The sequence below is a fragment of the Pteropus medius genome, unplaced genomic scaffold (genome assembly GCF_902729225.1).
Source record: "Pteropus medius unplaced genomic scaffold, Ma_sr-lr_union100, whole genome shotgun sequence".
Taxonomy (NCBI): Eukaryota; Metazoa; Chordata; class Mammalia; order Chiroptera; family Pteropodidae; genus Pteropus; species Pteropus medius.
Genome location: NW_024351730.1, coordinates 34,178,934 through 34,196,788, shown reverse-complemented (window position 1 = coordinate 34,196,788; position 17,855 = coordinate 34,178,934). Strand labels below are relative to the sequence as shown.

At 38.5% G+C, this 17,855-nt stretch overlaps 1 protein-coding gene across 1 annotated transcript; it reads right to left on the bottom strand.

Annotated features, from left to right (window-relative positions):
- Positions 1 to 1,901: 1,901 nt before the first annotated feature.
- Positions 1,902 to 5,062, bottom strand: TIGD2 (tigger transposable element derived 2). The gene is made up of 2 exons (XM_039845707.1): positions 4,920 to 5,062; positions 1,902 to 4,747 (listed from the first exon to the last, which is right to left on the bottom strand). The coding sequence occupies exon 2, from the start codon at positions 3,824 to 3,826 to the stop codon at positions 2,249 to 2,251; it is 1,578 nt and encodes a 525-aa protein (XP_039701641.1). The 5' UTR covers positions 3,827 to 4,747; positions 4,920 to 5,062; the 3' UTR covers positions 1,902 to 2,248.
- Positions 5,063 to 17,855: the final 12,793 nt, after the last annotated feature.

Below are 17,855 nucleotides of genomic sequence, written 5' to 3'. Positions count from 1 at the left end.
TGGCTATGTGGGGGAATAACGCTGGTGGAAGCATTCTCTGGAATTACATCATACCCAGCACATTTCTGAAGGCTAACAGTGGTTTTATGGAAGGCCTTGGCTGAGTGCCTCATGGATTTCTGCAGCCTGGGTGCCCATAGAGGAACAGAAGATTGCAGCTCCCTGTGAGAGCTGAGACCTCTGTCCTTGTCTCAGGAATGTTCAGTTGGGTCTCTGCCAACTCCCTTTGGGGGCTCCCTCTGAAATGGGTGAGGTACTATACCTCACAGGATTGGTGTTGAGGATCACAAAACAGATACTGATTTGTGGAACATCCAGCATTGTGCCTGGCACGTAGCAGACATTCAGCACATGAACTGGGAGCACTTCTTGTCCTCTAGGAAAGACAGAATTTCAATAAGGGACTTCCTACCTGTGTCAGGGAGGCAGGTGCTATGCTAGGCTCCAGAATGAAGTAGGATCAGGATTGCAGTCCAGCCCTCAGAGGCTCACTGTCTGAAGGGAGCCCATGCCGTTGGCCACTAGGCCACATTGTCTGAAGCCGAGAGAAGCAACTTCTACCCACTTCTTGGCCCCTGGCGAATGTGTGACCTTGGGCAGATCAACTCCCTTCTCTGGGTCACTGGTAGGGAAACCATCTAACTTCTAAACTGAAACACTTGAGAGTAAAAGGGGCACTATAATACTTACTCTGGGATGACCAATGGCAATCAGGACATTGCTGGGCAAATCAGGCCCAGTGACCCCAGGACTTGACAGTTAGATGGGGGACAGTGCTGGTGGTGCTGCTGTTGCTGCTGCCACCACTGCTGCTAGTACTGCTGATGCTGCTTGGTGACTGAGTCCTGCCAGTTCTCCACTGCATTTGTAGTTTGCATTTCTGCTTTTGAGGTAAGTTCATCATCTCACAAAATATGCCTTCAGCTGCTTGAAGAGAACTCGTTTATCTTTGAGCTCTGTTATCCCAAACTGCAACTAGGGCAGGCCTCACGTGTGTGTGTGTGTGTGTGTTTACTGATGGTTCCCTGTGATGACTGACAACACACACTGCAGTCCTAGGGACTTGGGGGACTCAGCATTGCCCTCTAATGTATGCAGACACCCCAGCCAGCATTCCCAATGATCAGGTGATGCCCTAGACTTCAACAGGGGTGCCCAGGTCCCCTGGAGGTCTGCTCGAAGTCACTGTAAGGGATGGTGGTGACTCATTCTCCAGGTATTATTCCTATTTTACAGAGGGACTAAGTAACTTGCCCATGGTCACACAGCAGCCCATGATGTTCTATATTGCCTTTCTCGTGTTCTATTTAATGTCAGTCCATTGTTTATGTGATGGTTCCACAAATTATATATATGCTTATACTATCTCTCACAGAAAAATGTGCTATTACAAAGCATACTTTATAAGCTTTAAAGTGTTACATAAATATCAAATAGCATATTAAAAGAGAAAAACTATTGATATATACATACTAATAAAGGATAAAAATGACAGATAAAATTTAACCCTTACCTCTTCTAATTGCAATGGTTTGGGAACTGAAATCTATTTTTCTGGAACAGGGTCGATATTCTTTCCAAAACTATGAAGGCACTCTCCCTACTGTCAGATGGAATAAGAGTGAAATGTAAGCCCTGGGGACATTTTAACCTATTTCTCTTCTTTCATTATATTCAGGGATCACCAATCTGAATTGCTGAGTGCCCAAATAGAGTTGGTATAGAATGCCATATTTAAGGCTTTAGACTTTTCCCCTGTTCTCTGATTTTACACAGAAATACCTGAAGCATAACTTTTGCTGAGTTCTAAAATTTTCAGCAGGTTGGTAAATCGTGGAAATTGGAACTCACTCCCAACATAATTCAATTTGGAAGCTGAAGTTCAAAGAAAGCCATAAAAATTCAATTTAAGTAAGATTTATTGATTGCCTATAGTGTGCACGGTCCTCTATTAGACACAATGAAATTCAGGCACAAAACAGACATAAGATCCCTGGCCTCAGGAACCTTATGATCTAATTAGTATAATACAGATTAGAAACAGATGACAGACAAGTTACATGTCAATGCTCACTTACTAAGATCGACGTTAAAGAGCAGTAATTTAAGTAATCCAAAATGGCATCTAATCCTAAAATCATTTATAAAATGTATTTGGCTTTGAAATCCATAGTACTTCAAGCAAGATAATTTCCACTGAAGATAAAGTCACAAAAATGTAAATACACTGAAACCCTTAAGAGCACTATTAATGATTTTTGTTATTTTGGATCTTCTGCTTTCTTCTTATTATCGTTCGAAGTCTCCGTAATACCAGTTTATCAGACAGAAGCATGTCATCCTGTTGTTCTAGATAATCCAGTAAATTATCAGTCCATTCAAGTGCAGCTTTATGGCTAATGTGCCTCTCTGGATGCAGCTCTGTTTTTCTAGTCTTGTTGGAAGGCTTTTGCTCAGCAGGCTTGGACTGGTCCTCAGCACCTTCACTGTCAGTTAGCACCCGACAGCTTGAGTCATTACTCCGGGAATCAAACCACTGATCAATGTTCTCAATGTCAACATGTTCACAGTCTTCTGTATTCTGTAAAACCGTTGCTAAGTTAGCTGCTAAAATGGCTCCTTCATCAATGTTCATACCTGAATTCTCTTCATTGCCAGGGAAAAGTTTTTTCCATGCCTTGGTTATGGTACTTGATTTTACCATATTCCAAGCTCTTGATACTTCATAAATTGCATCCAACACTGTCAAGTTCTTCCAAAACATTTTTGGGTCAATTCCTTCATCCATGTATTTCTGCAGAAGTCCTGCACGGTAGTATCTTTTTAACGTGGCTAGAACTCCCTGGCTCATAGGTTGAATTAGACTTGTGACATTTGGTGGCAAATATTTCACAATTATTCTGCCATCATCTGAACTCAACAATTCTTCATCTGGATGTGCTGGTGGAAAATCCAAAAGCAGCACTGCTTTTTCTAGAAGACCCTTGGATTTCAAATGCTTCTGTACCTGTGGCACAAAGTATTTTTCAAACCACTGCCTGAAAACAGAATGTTCTATCCATGCACTTTTTTGACTGAAATAAGTGACAGGAAGGTTTGAAATGTCAGTTCCTTTGAATGCACGGGGTTTTTTTGCTTTTCCCACAACACAAAGATTCAGTTTGTGTAAACCTGTGGCATTTGCACAACACATAATAATGATTCGCTCTCTGCTTGACCTATAACCAGAAGTACTGTGCTCAGTTTCAAGAGCTAATGTCCTTGATGGTAAACATTTCCAAAACAATCCAGTTTGATCAGCACCATAAATTTGCTCTGGTTGTAGATTCTCTCTCTCAACAAATTCCTGAAAGTTACCACAAAATTCATTGGCAGCAGTTTCATCTCCTTTTAATTTTGTTCCTTTACCAGCAGCCTTTGGAATACCATGCCGCTGCTTAAAACGAGTTAGCCAGCCAGATGATGCATTAAAATCACCTTCCATCCCCAAAGCATCGAAAAAGAACTTGGCTTGTTTTGCACAAATCGTTCCAGACACTGGAATCCCATCTGTTTTCTGTTGGTTAAACCACTCTATCATAACTCTATCAAGTTCCTCATATGTTGATGACTTCATAGATTTACGTTTGGATACCCCACTTGTAGGATCTGAACTATTTGCATAGTTTATTATCCTTTCTTTGTTCTTTTTAATATCACGAACTGTGGATTCACCAATTCCATACACCAAAGAAAGTTTTTTGAAAGAGATACCTTCTTCTAGTTTCTTAATAATGTCAAGCTTGTCCTTAATTGTCAACACCACGCGTTTACGTTTCCCCAACATTTTAATGTCTAATATTTCAGGAGATGACTAGAGCAAGATATTTAACAACTTAGATTTGAACACAATGAGACCAGAAATGGGGTTTTAAAATTCCTCCCCCCCGTCTTCCTAGGACGTAGATGAATCCCGTGCTGGCTAATTTCCAGGCAAGGCCTATGTGACTCTCTTCACTTTGCTATTTCAAAACTTACAAAGTTCCTTCTACAAGGACTAGCTCTAATTTACCCTAGTGTCTCTATCTCTCTTCCTCATTTAGTTTAAGGTTTTTTCAAGAACTACAATCTCAATGGAGACTGCAACCAATATTGTATTAGCAAGGTCTCTAAAACTGTCTTATTGCACACTCAATTCTTGCCATCATTACAGGTGAGGTTCTTTGCTAAAGGAACTAAAACTCAGGTGTAAGTATTTTGGGAAATGTGCTGAGGAATAGTTTAAGAGAAGACTTCCAGACTTGACATATAGTTAAATATAGTGGGAAAACTCATCCCATAACTTTTTTTTTTCAGGCAGTGTATTATTGTATGGAATGCTGCCTCTTCAGGCAACGACTGCTCTACAGGTTACACAAGTGAGTCGTTATGGAAATCATAAGCAAAGTAAGGCAGGCTGGGCAGAAGTGAGCAGTGCAAATAAGGCAAAAGTGAACAGGCAGAAAACTTTGTACTTTAACACGACACAAACTTATACCTAATGTATTCAGCAATTGGAAAGGAAAAGGGGTAGACAAGAGGTGTTGTCATATGATTAAAGCAAGCATTAAATTTTCATTGGTAGAAATCAGGACTCATGGTAGAGGGTATGGGTGGAAGGCTCAGTAATGATGTTACAATAATCCTGGTGAAGGATGATCCTCAATGGGCCAACAGAAGTACTGTAGTTCCTGTGGGGGGCTGTGTAGGCACTCGGAGCCTCCGAAACCTAAAGGAAAATATCAAAAACATTTTTTTCAATATCAGGGTCTGTGGTATTACCCACATCTATTCTGAAACTATGTTGAGACAATTAACGCCTCCTATCAATGTGATGGCTAATTCGACAAATAATGCTTTCAGGCATTATCTGCAGTGACAGCGGGACCTGAATTGCCTACCTCCTGAAATTAAGAGGTCAGAGAGAAGCCGCGTAAGCGTGGGCCTCTCCCCGCAGGGCGAGCTCTGGAGCGCGGGACGTCTTTGCTCACGCGGAGGGAGCCCGGATTCCTCCGTGGCCGCTGGCGACCAGGGTGTCACCGCCGCAGCAAGCCAGCAAGCAAGCGGCTGCTTGGCCCAGGGGACGCCAGTCCGCGGACCGGGGGCATCGCTCTCCGCCTGCCTGAGAAGCTGCCAGAACGCCCTGAGAGCAAATGGAGTCTCTGGAGGGACGTTGACACCGGTGGCGCGGCAGCAGCAAGCAGCGAGCGTCGCCGCCGGAGCCGGAAGGCGGGGGATTAGGGTGCACGCGCGCGCCCCCGCAGGAACGTTGTGTCGGCGAGGGGGCGTGGCCTGCGCGGGCGAGCGCGCGCGGCCCGGGGGCGGGGTCTTCGGCGAGTGGGCGGGAGGGGCGGGGCCGGGCTCTGCTGCGACTCTAGGTGCCGCGTGGGCTCGGTTAATGGCCCGCCCACCCCAGCCTGCCGGCTGCTTCTACGACCAGCAGGGGACGGTACAAGCTAAGCATGTCTTGGCCTTCCTCCCAATAGCCCAGCTCGGCAGGCGAGGCTTATTTTATGCTCAGATGAAATAAAGATACCACCTTTGGAGGGCTCGAAAGAAAGCTACGCATCCTCAGGTGCGGGCAGTGACATGCAAATGAGGTAGGGCGAGCGCACGTGGAGAGTGTTTACAAATAGCGGCCGCGGCGCCTGCGCTTCTCAGCGCCCGCTGGCCTTAACGGGACTGGCAGGAGCACGGTAGGAGTCGCGGACGCGGCTGCTGTCGGAGGGCAGGGAGGTTGGCTCCTGGTGAGGACATGGTTAGGGAGTAGAGCTGGGGCTTACACGCACCACCCACCTAAACAAGTCCTGGGTGGTTGGGGCGCAGCGGGAAGCGGGCAAGCAGAGTGTGGGTCTCCCTCCCTCGTGGGATGCTCAAGGGTTGAAGCCACAGCCTCTAGAAGCCCACCTTGCTCAAAACCGACTGCACTTGGAGACGCGCGAGCCTGTGGGAGGCTCTCGTGAATTTCCTGACACCCCTGCTTTTCAGTAGTAATAAGAGAATTGCAGTTTGACAAAGACTCCCTTGATTTGTTTCAAACGCCGACACCATACGTTTCTATTTTGGCATTCTAAGTGGAGCGAATGCAGGCACCTGTGCATTAACAACTTGTGGGATGAACTGCGCCTTCTTCCCCCTCGCGGACTCGGTTGCCTACGGGGCTCTTCCCAGGAGAAGGGAGTGGCTGCACCTTGGTCCTGCAAGCACCTGTTTACCGAGGAAACGCGTTTAGCCTTTTGTCTTTTTCCTTTTGTATAATACGTTGGAAAATGGAAAAGTTTCAGTAAAGTTGCTCTAGCATCTGAACATAAATGTCTGACCTTTTTCGTTAACACAAAGTAAGTAGCGTAGTAATTCGTCATTTATTTGCAAAGGCCATATTGTTAGAGTGTTTCAAAAGGGACTGACCTGAGCAGTCATACTGCCGAAATGTTGATTCTAAGCCTAATTATTTAACTCCCCTGCCCAAACTGCTCAATTGCCTTCTTCAAAATCACAGCCTTCCCCTATTAGGCATGAAGGAAAATCTTTGATCGCCTAGTTATGCTGTAAAGTTATAAGTGTTTTTTGACAAATGCCTGCTTTTCCTAAAGATAAATCTTACCCTCTCCTCCTTTATCAACCAGTTTCTGCAGTCTTGGTTGACTATTTTGCATAAAATATAACTTCATGCTAGTTTTATATCACTTTCAAAAGTTTGCCCCTTTTTCCTGGGCAAACTTATAAGAAACGTGAAAACACTTGTATCTGACATGATTCATTCCTATAAGGGGGGAAAGCTGACATTTACTACCTGCCATGTAACCAAATGTTAACAGCCTGGCATTCCCCCTACCCCTCCAGCTTACTGGGGTCACTCTGCCCCATGACATTAAAATAAAATGAACTCTCTTCTTATCTCCCTCTCCTAATGTCTTGGGTTTAATTTTCTTCCAGATATCACATTGTTTCTGTTTCTGCTGAATTTTCCAGCTTGCTGGTATCTTATCTCTTATGGCTGTTCTCTTTTCATCTCCTGTGTAAGTTCATATCTGTAACAGCCCACGTTCCTTGATTTCCTCAAAACACCATGTCACACAAGGCAGCTGTATTTAGCAGACATGTATTAAGACTTTACCCAAGGCAGCTGTCTTTACACAAGAATGTTTATTTTTTTCCTTTTTGATGGGGGAGGGGGAAGAGGTTGTAATTATGGCATATTTATATTAGAGTACAAGAGTGGGGAGGGGCTTAGGATTAAATTTTGGGCATCCCTGTTAAGAGTCTGGTTGGCTTCAGGGAACTTATCAATTCTTCAATTTGAGTCACAGCCTCAATCCATTTTACTATGCCATCCTCTCCTTTCTCTTCCCAGCATTTTTCTGTATCAGGATCCTCTGTGTCTTTCCCTCTCAGCTGCTTGTGAAACCTTAAGATTCTTTTCACTTTGCTATGCAGAACAGTGTTGTATTCTTTATCTTCTAACTTACGGTTATTCTCTAATCAAGACATTCCATTCCTTGGGAAATTTTGCCAACAGTATTTCTTTCCTTCTGCATATATACAATCTCTTAATCCTTATAACAGTACTATGAGGTAGATATTACTTTTATGTACAAGAAAACAAGGGCTAAAAAGGTATATGAATTATATGTAGGTGACAGATTCTAGCCAGGTCTATCAGGCTTTAAAGCACTATGCTCTGCCCACACTATCACAATTGAAGTATATAACTCAAAGACATGAAGAAAAAATATATTATGATTATTTCTGCATAATTAAAATTGCCATTTATTAAAAAGGAATTTTAGAATTAACCTACCAACAAGGCATTCTAATAGTGAGAGCACATTAAGTATGCAACAGTATTTATCAGACTTAGCATTTGGTTCATTGGAATGTGGGTTTTCTAAAAACTATGCTCAATCAACTGAAAGTAGCTTATGTTTCTCATTACAAGCTCCGAATTTCCTTTTCAGCTGACATAATATAAATACAAATGCATTATGTGGCCTCACTTTCAGCAGTATCCTTTATGCACGATAGTTTTGTATTGAAATAGGACATCTCTTGGTAAATTCTTGATTTTAAAGGAAATACTTTTGGGGAGGGAGAGTTCCATTTACTTGAAAATCAGTGGTTTTCACAACAACCATTTACTGTTAATTATTTTAAGGGACATAAAATATTGAGGAGCATTTTCCAACTAAAATATAATTTATTTTTCTTTGGGTATGTGCATGTATGTGTGTTTTAGAGCAAACAGGATGTGAAATAGTTGCCATCAGTAAAATGAAAGCTTGTTCTTTGAAGTCTTTTTTAGCTGTAATTTTACTTTGTATTATAGTTAAAAACTCAAATTATTTTTAAAAGAAAAAAATTTTCTTTTAAAATAGTTAAAGTTAGGAACACTTTTGCGCTTGAAAATTTCTGGAGACAAGTGAAAGATCAGATTACTCATTGGAAAATCCCATATCTTTTTGAAAAAGTTAACATGATATTGGAAGATAGTGATTTCTTATACTCTTGAGTCATACAGCTGCCCAGTTGGGGACTTTTGAACTTGTTTCTGTGTTTCCTTGTTGGCTAGCGTTAGATTTTCAGTTGACTGATGGCATAGGCAAAAATAAAAGAATGAATTCCTAGGAGAGAAGAAAAGATTTAAAGGGCCAAAAAAGATGAAAGTAGTTGCTGGAAATGTTTAAGGAAAAATTAGATTTGGTTCCTGAAAAACGTGGATAAAAATTGAAGAAACCAGTGAATTGCTGATTGATGTCAGCAATGTGGGTGAAAATCTTGAGCGAAATTTATATATCTACCTTACCTTTCTAAACCTGCCCAGTTTCCAACTATTCTCTAAAGGAGCCCTCAGTTCTGTCAGTTGGTCGAACTCAGGTTTTCTGAGAGCTCACTGTGCATCAGACCACTTACTCTCGCAGTCCTTAGCATGTGCAGCTTCCTGCTTTTAGGCTCTTCATACTTTTTCTTTAGCCTGGAAAGTCTTCTCTTTCTTCTGTTAATGTTTACATCCTTCAACTTCTAGTTTGTCCAAAAAAACTGCATTTCTCAAGGTTTCTCCTCAGACCTTACTGGTCAGAATCACCTGGGGTCCAACATACTGATTCTGGAAAGCACTCCAGGGATGAAGTCCAGGAATCTGTATTTTCAGTGAGCATCCTAAGTGATTCTAATATGCTCAGGTTTGAAAACCTTATGTCTTGACCACAATTTTGAATATGAGATTCCTCCCTCATAATATATTCTTTTGGGAGGGAGTTTTTCTTCTTATCTCTGTTCTCTTCTTAAATTATATACAATCTTTGAAGGAAAATATTAAATGCAGGAAAAAAAATACCAACATTCAGAGGTAACTACTCTTAACATTTGGTGTGTATCTACTGTCTATCTTGCATCAATGTAATTATATTTTATTAATGAGAACATGAAATAATACACATAATTTTATATGTGCTCTTATTGGCAATATAGTGTAAATATATCATTGATTCTTTTTAGCCAAATATCACCAGGAACCACGCCTGTTGCCCAAATTGGGCCTACTACTGCAGCAAGGGAGATCCATACCTTGGAAAACCATGGAGCCTCTCAGAAAGAGGGGGTCAGGTGGAGCTTTATATAGAATTTGGGTAAGGTGATTTGGGGAGATTTAAAGAAAGTGGAGTGTCTCTTCTGGATTGGGTCTTGTCAGAAAGCAGCGTCAATTTGGCTTTGGAGCATCTTAATTTTTATATGAGAAGCTGGTGTAACAGAGGCAAGAGTCATCATTGGAGAAGAAGCGGTAGTCACTTCTACTAGTCAGGAGAGGATGATGTTTGGTCATTTTTGTGAGTACACACAGCATTTCCCCACACACACACACACACACCACACCCTTGTTAAAATTTCATTCAGGCAGGAGTATAGAGTGATCTTGTTTTTGTCTTGTTTCACTAGTCATGGAGCGTCTTCCTGGATGGCTGTGATATTATTTAGATTCCTCAGAATAACACCATGCCTACCTCCTTCAGAGCTTTCAACACATCCTCAAAGGATCCGGAATCCAAAAAAGTTTAAATAATAATCCTTGCTAGATTAGCTCATTCCTCCTAGAAGCTATCCCTAATTCATCTAGGTATATATATCATGATGCAGTTCTGTCTTAATGAGACTCTCTTATGCTTGAGGAAAGCAATTATTAACACTTGGCTTCAGTGCTTCTAGAGTGAAAAGGCCTCATTATAGTTTTATCAAACTCATGTTTGATTGATTTTAGAACTTTTAATCACACAGAAACAAATCCCGTACCATTAGCAGTCACTGCCATCCCCCGCCCCCCCAGCACTTTCTCCTGTTTCTCAGCTCTTGGCATCCTCTTGTCTCTACAGATTTGCCTATTCTAGACATTTCATGTAAATGGAATCATACAATATGTGTTCTTTGTGATTGGCTTCTTTCACCTAACATAGTATTTGTGAGGTTCGTCATGCTGTAGCATGTACTACTACATCGTTTCTTTTTATTACTGAATAATATTCTATTATTTGGATATACCACCTTTTATTTGTCCATCAATTGATGGACATTTAGGTTTTTACTGTTTGGCTATTATGAATAATGCTGCTATGAACATCCATGTACAAGGCTTTTGGGGGACATATGTTTTTGTTTCTCTTAGGTACATGAGATTATGCTAGGTCATATGGTAACTCTGTTTAACCTTTTGAGGAGCTATTTTCTAAAGCAGTTTACATTTTTACAATGTATAAGGAATCTCAGTCTATTCAGACTGCTATAACAAAATATCAGAGTCTGGGTAGCTTATAAACAACAGAAATTTATTTCTCACAGTTCTGGAGGCTGAGATGTCCAAGATCATGGTGCCAGCAGATATGGTGTGATGGCTGGTGAAAACTCACTTCCTGGTTTATAGATGGTCCCTTTTTGTTGAGTCCCACATGATGAAAGGGGTTTATAGATGGTCCCTTTTTGTTGAGTCTCACATGATCTGTGTGTCTCCTTTATAATAACTAATTCCATTAATAAAGGTTCTACCCTCATAACTTAAACACTTCTCAAAGGCCCTACCTTCTAATGCCATCACATTGGGCATAATGATTTTTGGAGGGGCGAAAATATTCAGACAGTAGCAGGCTCCAATTTCTCCATATTTTCACCAGTAACTTGTTACCTCTTTTTGATTTGTAGCCAACTAGTGGGTTTGAAGTGGTATCACATTTTGGTTTTGATTTGCGTTGCATTCATGGCTAATTCGGGCATTACTTTGTGTACTTATTTACCATTTAATGACTTTCTGAGGGTATCTGTGTTTAGTCCAACTGCTGTTGAAAATACTGCTCATGATATACTATCACTTAAGGATTCATATAAATTCTGGCTATCTTTAATGTCAGAAGAAATTATAATTTCCAGATGAAATTTGGAAAATTGGTTTATTTCCTAACACAAGAACTAGATATGGCCATTTTCGCATTGACTTGCCCAAACCTATGAGCCTAAGTTTGTTCTTAATTACTATATAGCTAATTTGTTTCAAATTCCAAGTACTTTTCTTTCTTTTTTTATCCAATGATTGTTATTTTTTAATTTTAATATTTCAATGGTAACACTTTTTATATTATAGTTATCTTAGCCATTGTTTTAGAAGCATGTAAACAATAAAATAAAGAGACCAGACAGGTAGTACATCTTAGTAATAAACCTTCTGGGTTGTGGAAACACAGACGGTCTCCGGTTTGTACTTGTGACTCCCACCTATTAGGGACTCTCTGGCTAGTCATATAAAATCTTTCACATATGGATAGTGGTAATAAAAATCATATTGATTTTGGTTTTGTTGTATATATAAATATATAATATAAATAAATAGTATATGTAAGTTTCGTATATACTAAAATGGATATAATAGCCTATTATATATATAAATTATACATGTAATCTATAAGTATGTTATATAAATGTATATTGTTATAGAAACAGTATATATATAAAAGGTACTCAGCACAAAGCACTAAGTAAACACTAGCTATGATTTTATTGTTTTCTACATCTATGATTAGATAGAAATAACGTATATTCTCTCAACTTTCTGAGAAAGGAAGCTTTGAAAGGAGCTATAGCTATCTAAAAGACAACTATAGTGGGAAAGGCCAAATTAATTCATACATAAGTAATGATATTGTAGAGTAACTGCAAGAGTGAATTATATATCTATGGTTGCAATCATATGGGGATTTACAAAATCACTTCTGGATTGTCTATCAAAAATTCTTAATCCTAAACAGGTGCACATTTTCTTTCTTTGCTTTAATTCTAATCGCAGCATATTATAATACTGTTTTATCCTGCAGATTTTTAGCCCAATTATAAGTATCTGAAATGAATGGTAAAGATATAAAATGAGAATATGATGCAAGAGGCAGTTTTTAAGGAGTTATCCTTTTGGAAATATGTTTGAAATATATTTTCGTTTATTATCTTTGTTCTCCTTTATTTAGTTTAAAAACCACAAAAGTTGAATAAGGGTTTGACTCTGCCCTTCTCATCGTTTGTATTGTATCTCTCAACCTTAACCCCAACATCTCAATTCTGAAAGGTGGTAGTAGGTGATAACTATCTCCCTTTCCTTGGATTTTCGTATTTTCCCTCTTTTGCTTTGAGATGACTAGGTATAGATATCGGTATAGTTTCCCTTCCCCCAACTCTTTCCTCCCTATACTTAAGGTTACAGTATTCACAAATTTCTGTTTTCCCTTCTCCCTTGTCTTTAACATTGTGTGTGTGTGTGTTTCCTTTGGGATGTAGAACTAGCCAACAATTCAGAAAGTCCCTATCAACAATGTGCTGAAATTGATGTACAATTACATGATTGCTTTTTGAGGAGAAAGTGATAAGATTATTAAATCTATCATTTTGAAGCTGACTGGACTTTTTAAAATTTCTCACTTCAATTGGTAGTTTGTTTTTAGTAATATTAAAAAGGAACAGGCTGATTTATTTAACAAGAGTATCCATTACTACAACACAGGAGTTAATTTTGTTCTGACCTTGTTTGTTTCTGTTATTTTTTATTTCTTTTTACCAATAGGTAATAAACTATTGCAGCTATAGTAGTGTGAGATGTTATTACACTTCACCATGAATGCACAAGAATCCTGTAGCAATGCCCCCTCCATCTTTCGTAACAGTCCATAATAGCCTAGCATATTGAGTTGCAAGGATTTTAGGATTACAAGTTATATCCATTTTTAAAACTCTGGAGAGGAACATAGTATCTGCAATAATACATGGCACATGGTACTAGTAAATATTTGATTGTTAAATGAATAAGAAAGTGGTCTTGAGTTTCTATTCCGTTTGTACATCTTTCAGCTGTATGATCTGGTGAGTAATTTGATTTCTCTGAGTTTCAAATGTTTTTTTTTTTTTCATTAGAAAATGGGGAAGATGGTACTTATATCCTAGCTTTTTTCATGTTTATTGAATGTGTTAATACAGGTAAAAGTGCTTAGTAATTATTATTTAAAAAAATAATTTCTTGAAGTACCTCTCCTGCTCTAGTATTTTTCTAAGCTAGAATATTGGTTTGCCGTTTATACCTTGTAATTGGCAGTAATGTTCATTATATGTCATTACCCTTAGCCTAGTCACAACTGGAAACCAGGTGTGTTCCAAAGAGAGGGATTTACTGATTGTAATTTAATACACTTTTGAGAGCATAGGTCTCAGAGAAGCATGAGTTTGAAACCCAACTTTGTCCATAATTGGCTGTGTAAGTCTGAACCTCTGTTGAACCTCACTTCTACAGTTCTGCACTGTAAAATTGTTATAACATTTTTACATGAGAACTTATGTGAAAGGCAATATGCTTTGGCGATACACAAATGTTTCTGACTGTTCCCTATATCCCTTCACAAGTTAAAACATCTTTTCTAGTCTGGCAATTATTGTTAATAAAAATATTTTCATATTTGCTAATGACCATTTTTAAAAAGTTTTACTTTTCTGAATTTTTTTTGAGGACTATAAACCATATTATTTAGTAGTCTTGCAAAGGGTCAAGTGAAAAAAAAATTAATGCCAAAATGTTAATAAACTAATGGACCAGATTCTTATTTTAAAAAATCAAGTAATCGTTTCAAGCATTTCAATTTAACCTTTATTCAAATGTAAGATTAGAAAAAATTCAGAGAATCTACCTGATAAAAAGATGGAAAATGAAGGACTCATGCTGGAGACCACAAACATTTCCCAATACGCAGTTTCCAATTTACTTCTGTTTTAGTAGTTCCTCTTTATTGATTTTTTCTTCCTCTTTTGTTGAGATATACTTGACATATAACATTGTATTCAATATATGTAGATATTGTGAAATGATTGCCATAGTAAATCTAGTTAACATCCATCACCTCACATAGTTACAAATTCTTTTTCTTGTGAGAACTTTTAAGATCTCTTTCAGCAGTTTTCAAATATATAATACAGTATTATTAACTATAGTCACCGTGTTGTACATTGTATTCCCCCAGACGTTTTTAGCTTATAGCTGGAAGTTTGTACCTAGGGACCACCTTCCCTCATTTCCCCATCCTATATTTATTATTCTGACTCTTTTTCCTTTTTCAGATCTCTGGACTTTTTTCTCTTAAATCCCTTAAGAAGCATATCTGCTCACAGTTTTCAACTCTTTTTCTGATGACACTTATGTAATTCCCATTTCTTGTCCTAACTTTTAAGTGAGTCTCAAAATGCTTCCAAGAACAACATAAGGTTTATCACTAAATATTAAAAGCATTAATTATACAAATATTTATGTTATGACACTTACAAGGAAATAGAATAATATATTGCCCTATCCCTCAAGTAGTTCCCTATCTAGGAAGATAGGTTTGCAAACAATAACAATGCCATGTGTAACTATTATACTAGTGGTTTAAAGGAGGCATAGGTACACACACTGGAGCAGTATTAATGAGGAATGCTAGTGACATTGGTGCTGGGCATTGAAGTATGTGTATGAGTTTGCCAAGCAGAAAAAGAAGATGACATTTATGGCAAATACAAAAAAAAATCATGAACAAAGGTTCCGAAATGGGAAAATGTATACCTTATTTAATTTGTGGAACTACAGTGTATTAGTTTTCTATTGCTGCTGTAACAAATTGCCACTGTTAGTGATTTAAAACAACATGAACATTATCTTATTCTGGAGGTCTGAAGTCTGAAATCCATTTTATGGTACTAAAGTCAAGGTGGTTCTTTATGTTCTAGGGAGGTGCTTGCCTTTTCAAGCTTCTAGAGGGCGCCTTCATTCCTTGGCTTGTGATTTCTTCCTACATCTTTAATCCGGTAGCTTTGAGCCTTCTGCATCCTTAAACAGACACATGTGATTATATTGGGCCCAGATAATCCAGGATAATTGCCTCATCTCAAGACCCTTAATCTAATCACATCTGCAAATTCTCTTTTGCCATGCAAAGTAAAATATAAATTTTGGGGATTAGGCTGTGAACATCTTTGCGTGGCCTATTATTATGAACACTGTGGCTAGAATTTAAGTTATATAATAGAAGGCTAGTATGGAAGTTGATTTTGAAAAACCTTGAAGCCATGCTAAGGAGTTTGGAATATAGTATTAGGCCAGAAGTTTTTATTCTTTAAAAAGGTTGAAAATATTAGGATTGATGTTCACTTCAGTGTGCAGACACTCACAATTCAAATACAAGTACATGGATGATCATAGATCCCTCAAAGCCCATCCATGGAGCTCATAGACCTAAAGAGAAAGAGCATAATCAGGAAAGTAACATAATCAAATGTGTTTCAGAAAAGTAGTGACATAGTTGTGTTGAAGGACTCCTGATGAGGTACAGCGTTTTTAATTTTTTTTTTTAATTTTAAAAGTGGCTATGGAACCAAGGAAAGTGATCTGAAAAACTTGTCAGAGGTAGAATGCACAGGTGGTGGTGATTTTTTAGGGAGAGATTTAAGAAGCCCGAGGAGGCTGCAGCAATCTTCAATATGTTTATGAAAATGATGCTAATGTACACTCCTTACTGAAAGTTTCTTCTACTTTGTGACTGATGTCTAGGGTCTGCCTAAAATCCAGGGCAACTTTCTGCTCAAACATGTTCTGTTTACCAACTAATTAATTTCTTCTATTAGCAGGATAACCATATATTACATGGTCCAAACTGGGAGGATGATTTTTATAACCATTTTTAAAATATTTAAATCAAACTTATAAAATACCTAAAAATTGTATTTCTATAAAGCTTCCTTTGTCAAAATTACATTTAAATTCAGAGAAACAAAAAGCCTCAAATTGCTAGTGGTTCTCGATGTATGCAGCAGATTTGTTTGAAGACTGACTCACCACTGAAGGTGACTCACTGTTGCTTTTAGGATGTGGGGATGGTGGAAAAAAATCAGCACCTGAGAAAGGAAGACAAGAAAATCCCCTTGGTGGGTAGACATTTCCTATTGCTACTTAAGGATGTGGTGATCCAGAAAATCCCCTGGTGAAGTGTTTTGGGGTGGTCCACTTATACTTTTCTTGGGTCCTCAGGAACTGGCCCACAGGATCATGTATTGGAGTCAGCAGTGGAGGAATGAATCCTGGATTCTGGCAGGGCATGGAGAGGAGTAAAAAGATCTTTCCAATAAAAACTGAACTTTTTAGTGATTCTGCATTCTTCGGATACTGATGGAGGGGTTTCTTCTAATACCCTGGCTGTAGCCTTTGCTGGTACCTCCCTTATCTCCAGCTTTCCCAAAACACTTTTGAGAGTGAAAGGTGACACTATTAATTAAGTTAACAAGCATAAATCGGAACTTTTTCAGGCAGATTGGAGTTTAAAGTACTCTAGTTATTAGGCATTACTCCAGTGTCTTGGAAAAAAATTTTTAAAATCGTCCTTTATGCTCTCTTATTTGACTAGCATGGCATCTCTCTTGCCTTTTACATAAAGTCAATTATCCATCTTATGAGTTCCTTCTACAAAATTTATGCGACTTACCTTTCACTATCTAGAGTCAAGACATCTTCATCTCAGCTGGATTGTTGTAAAAAGGGTCCATTTACCTGTAGTAAGTCTCCTTCTCATTCTCACACATTCTAGTCAGACTTCCTTCCAGGTTAATTTGTCACAGTTTTATCAAGCTGTTCATTCTCCTCAAGAATCTGCAATAGTTCTTGATTGTTTGAGATCCAGCTTACATTTCTTATCTTACTATTTAAAGCCCCTTTGTTTTTTCATGCTGATGTCTGTCTGACCCACATTAGAATGCCCTCTCCTTTCTCAGCCATCCTAATCAATGACTTCTATGTCAGCTCAACACTTGCTTTCTTGCAATCACTTCCATCCATCACATTTTTTTCCTGTCTTCTAATTTTCAAGTGTTAACAGCACACATTTCAAAATTGATTATACAATATAGTGAATTGCATTTGCTAATTGATGGATTAAGGCTCAAGTTCCTTCACGGGCCATGAGGTAATTATAAACTGTGATTCTGGCAAAGTGAAGACCAATAAATATTAAAGTGTTTGTGTTGATTGCTATCCATAGAAATTCCCACCTAAGTACATAGCCTTTCAAATCACTATGCATATAAGACAAAATGGCCAAACAGGATACCTTCACAAGATTTGCAAATTATATCCTAATTTTTTGTTTACATGTATTTTATAGCTCAATAATATACCATTCTCTGTATCCCCCTTAGCTATAATCCATGGAATAGTAATAGGTATACATTATGTATTGTATGAGTGCTTGTAAAATTAAAAAGTTTAATTATGGCTTTAGCAAACTTACTAGGAAAATTACTAAAACTTT

Bases quoted from the DNA above. Each gene is read 5' to 3' on its own strand.
- TIGD2 (XM_039845707.1), bottom strand. From the start codon at position 3,826: ATGTTGGGGAAACGTAAACGCGTGGTGTTGACAATTAAGGACAAGCTT.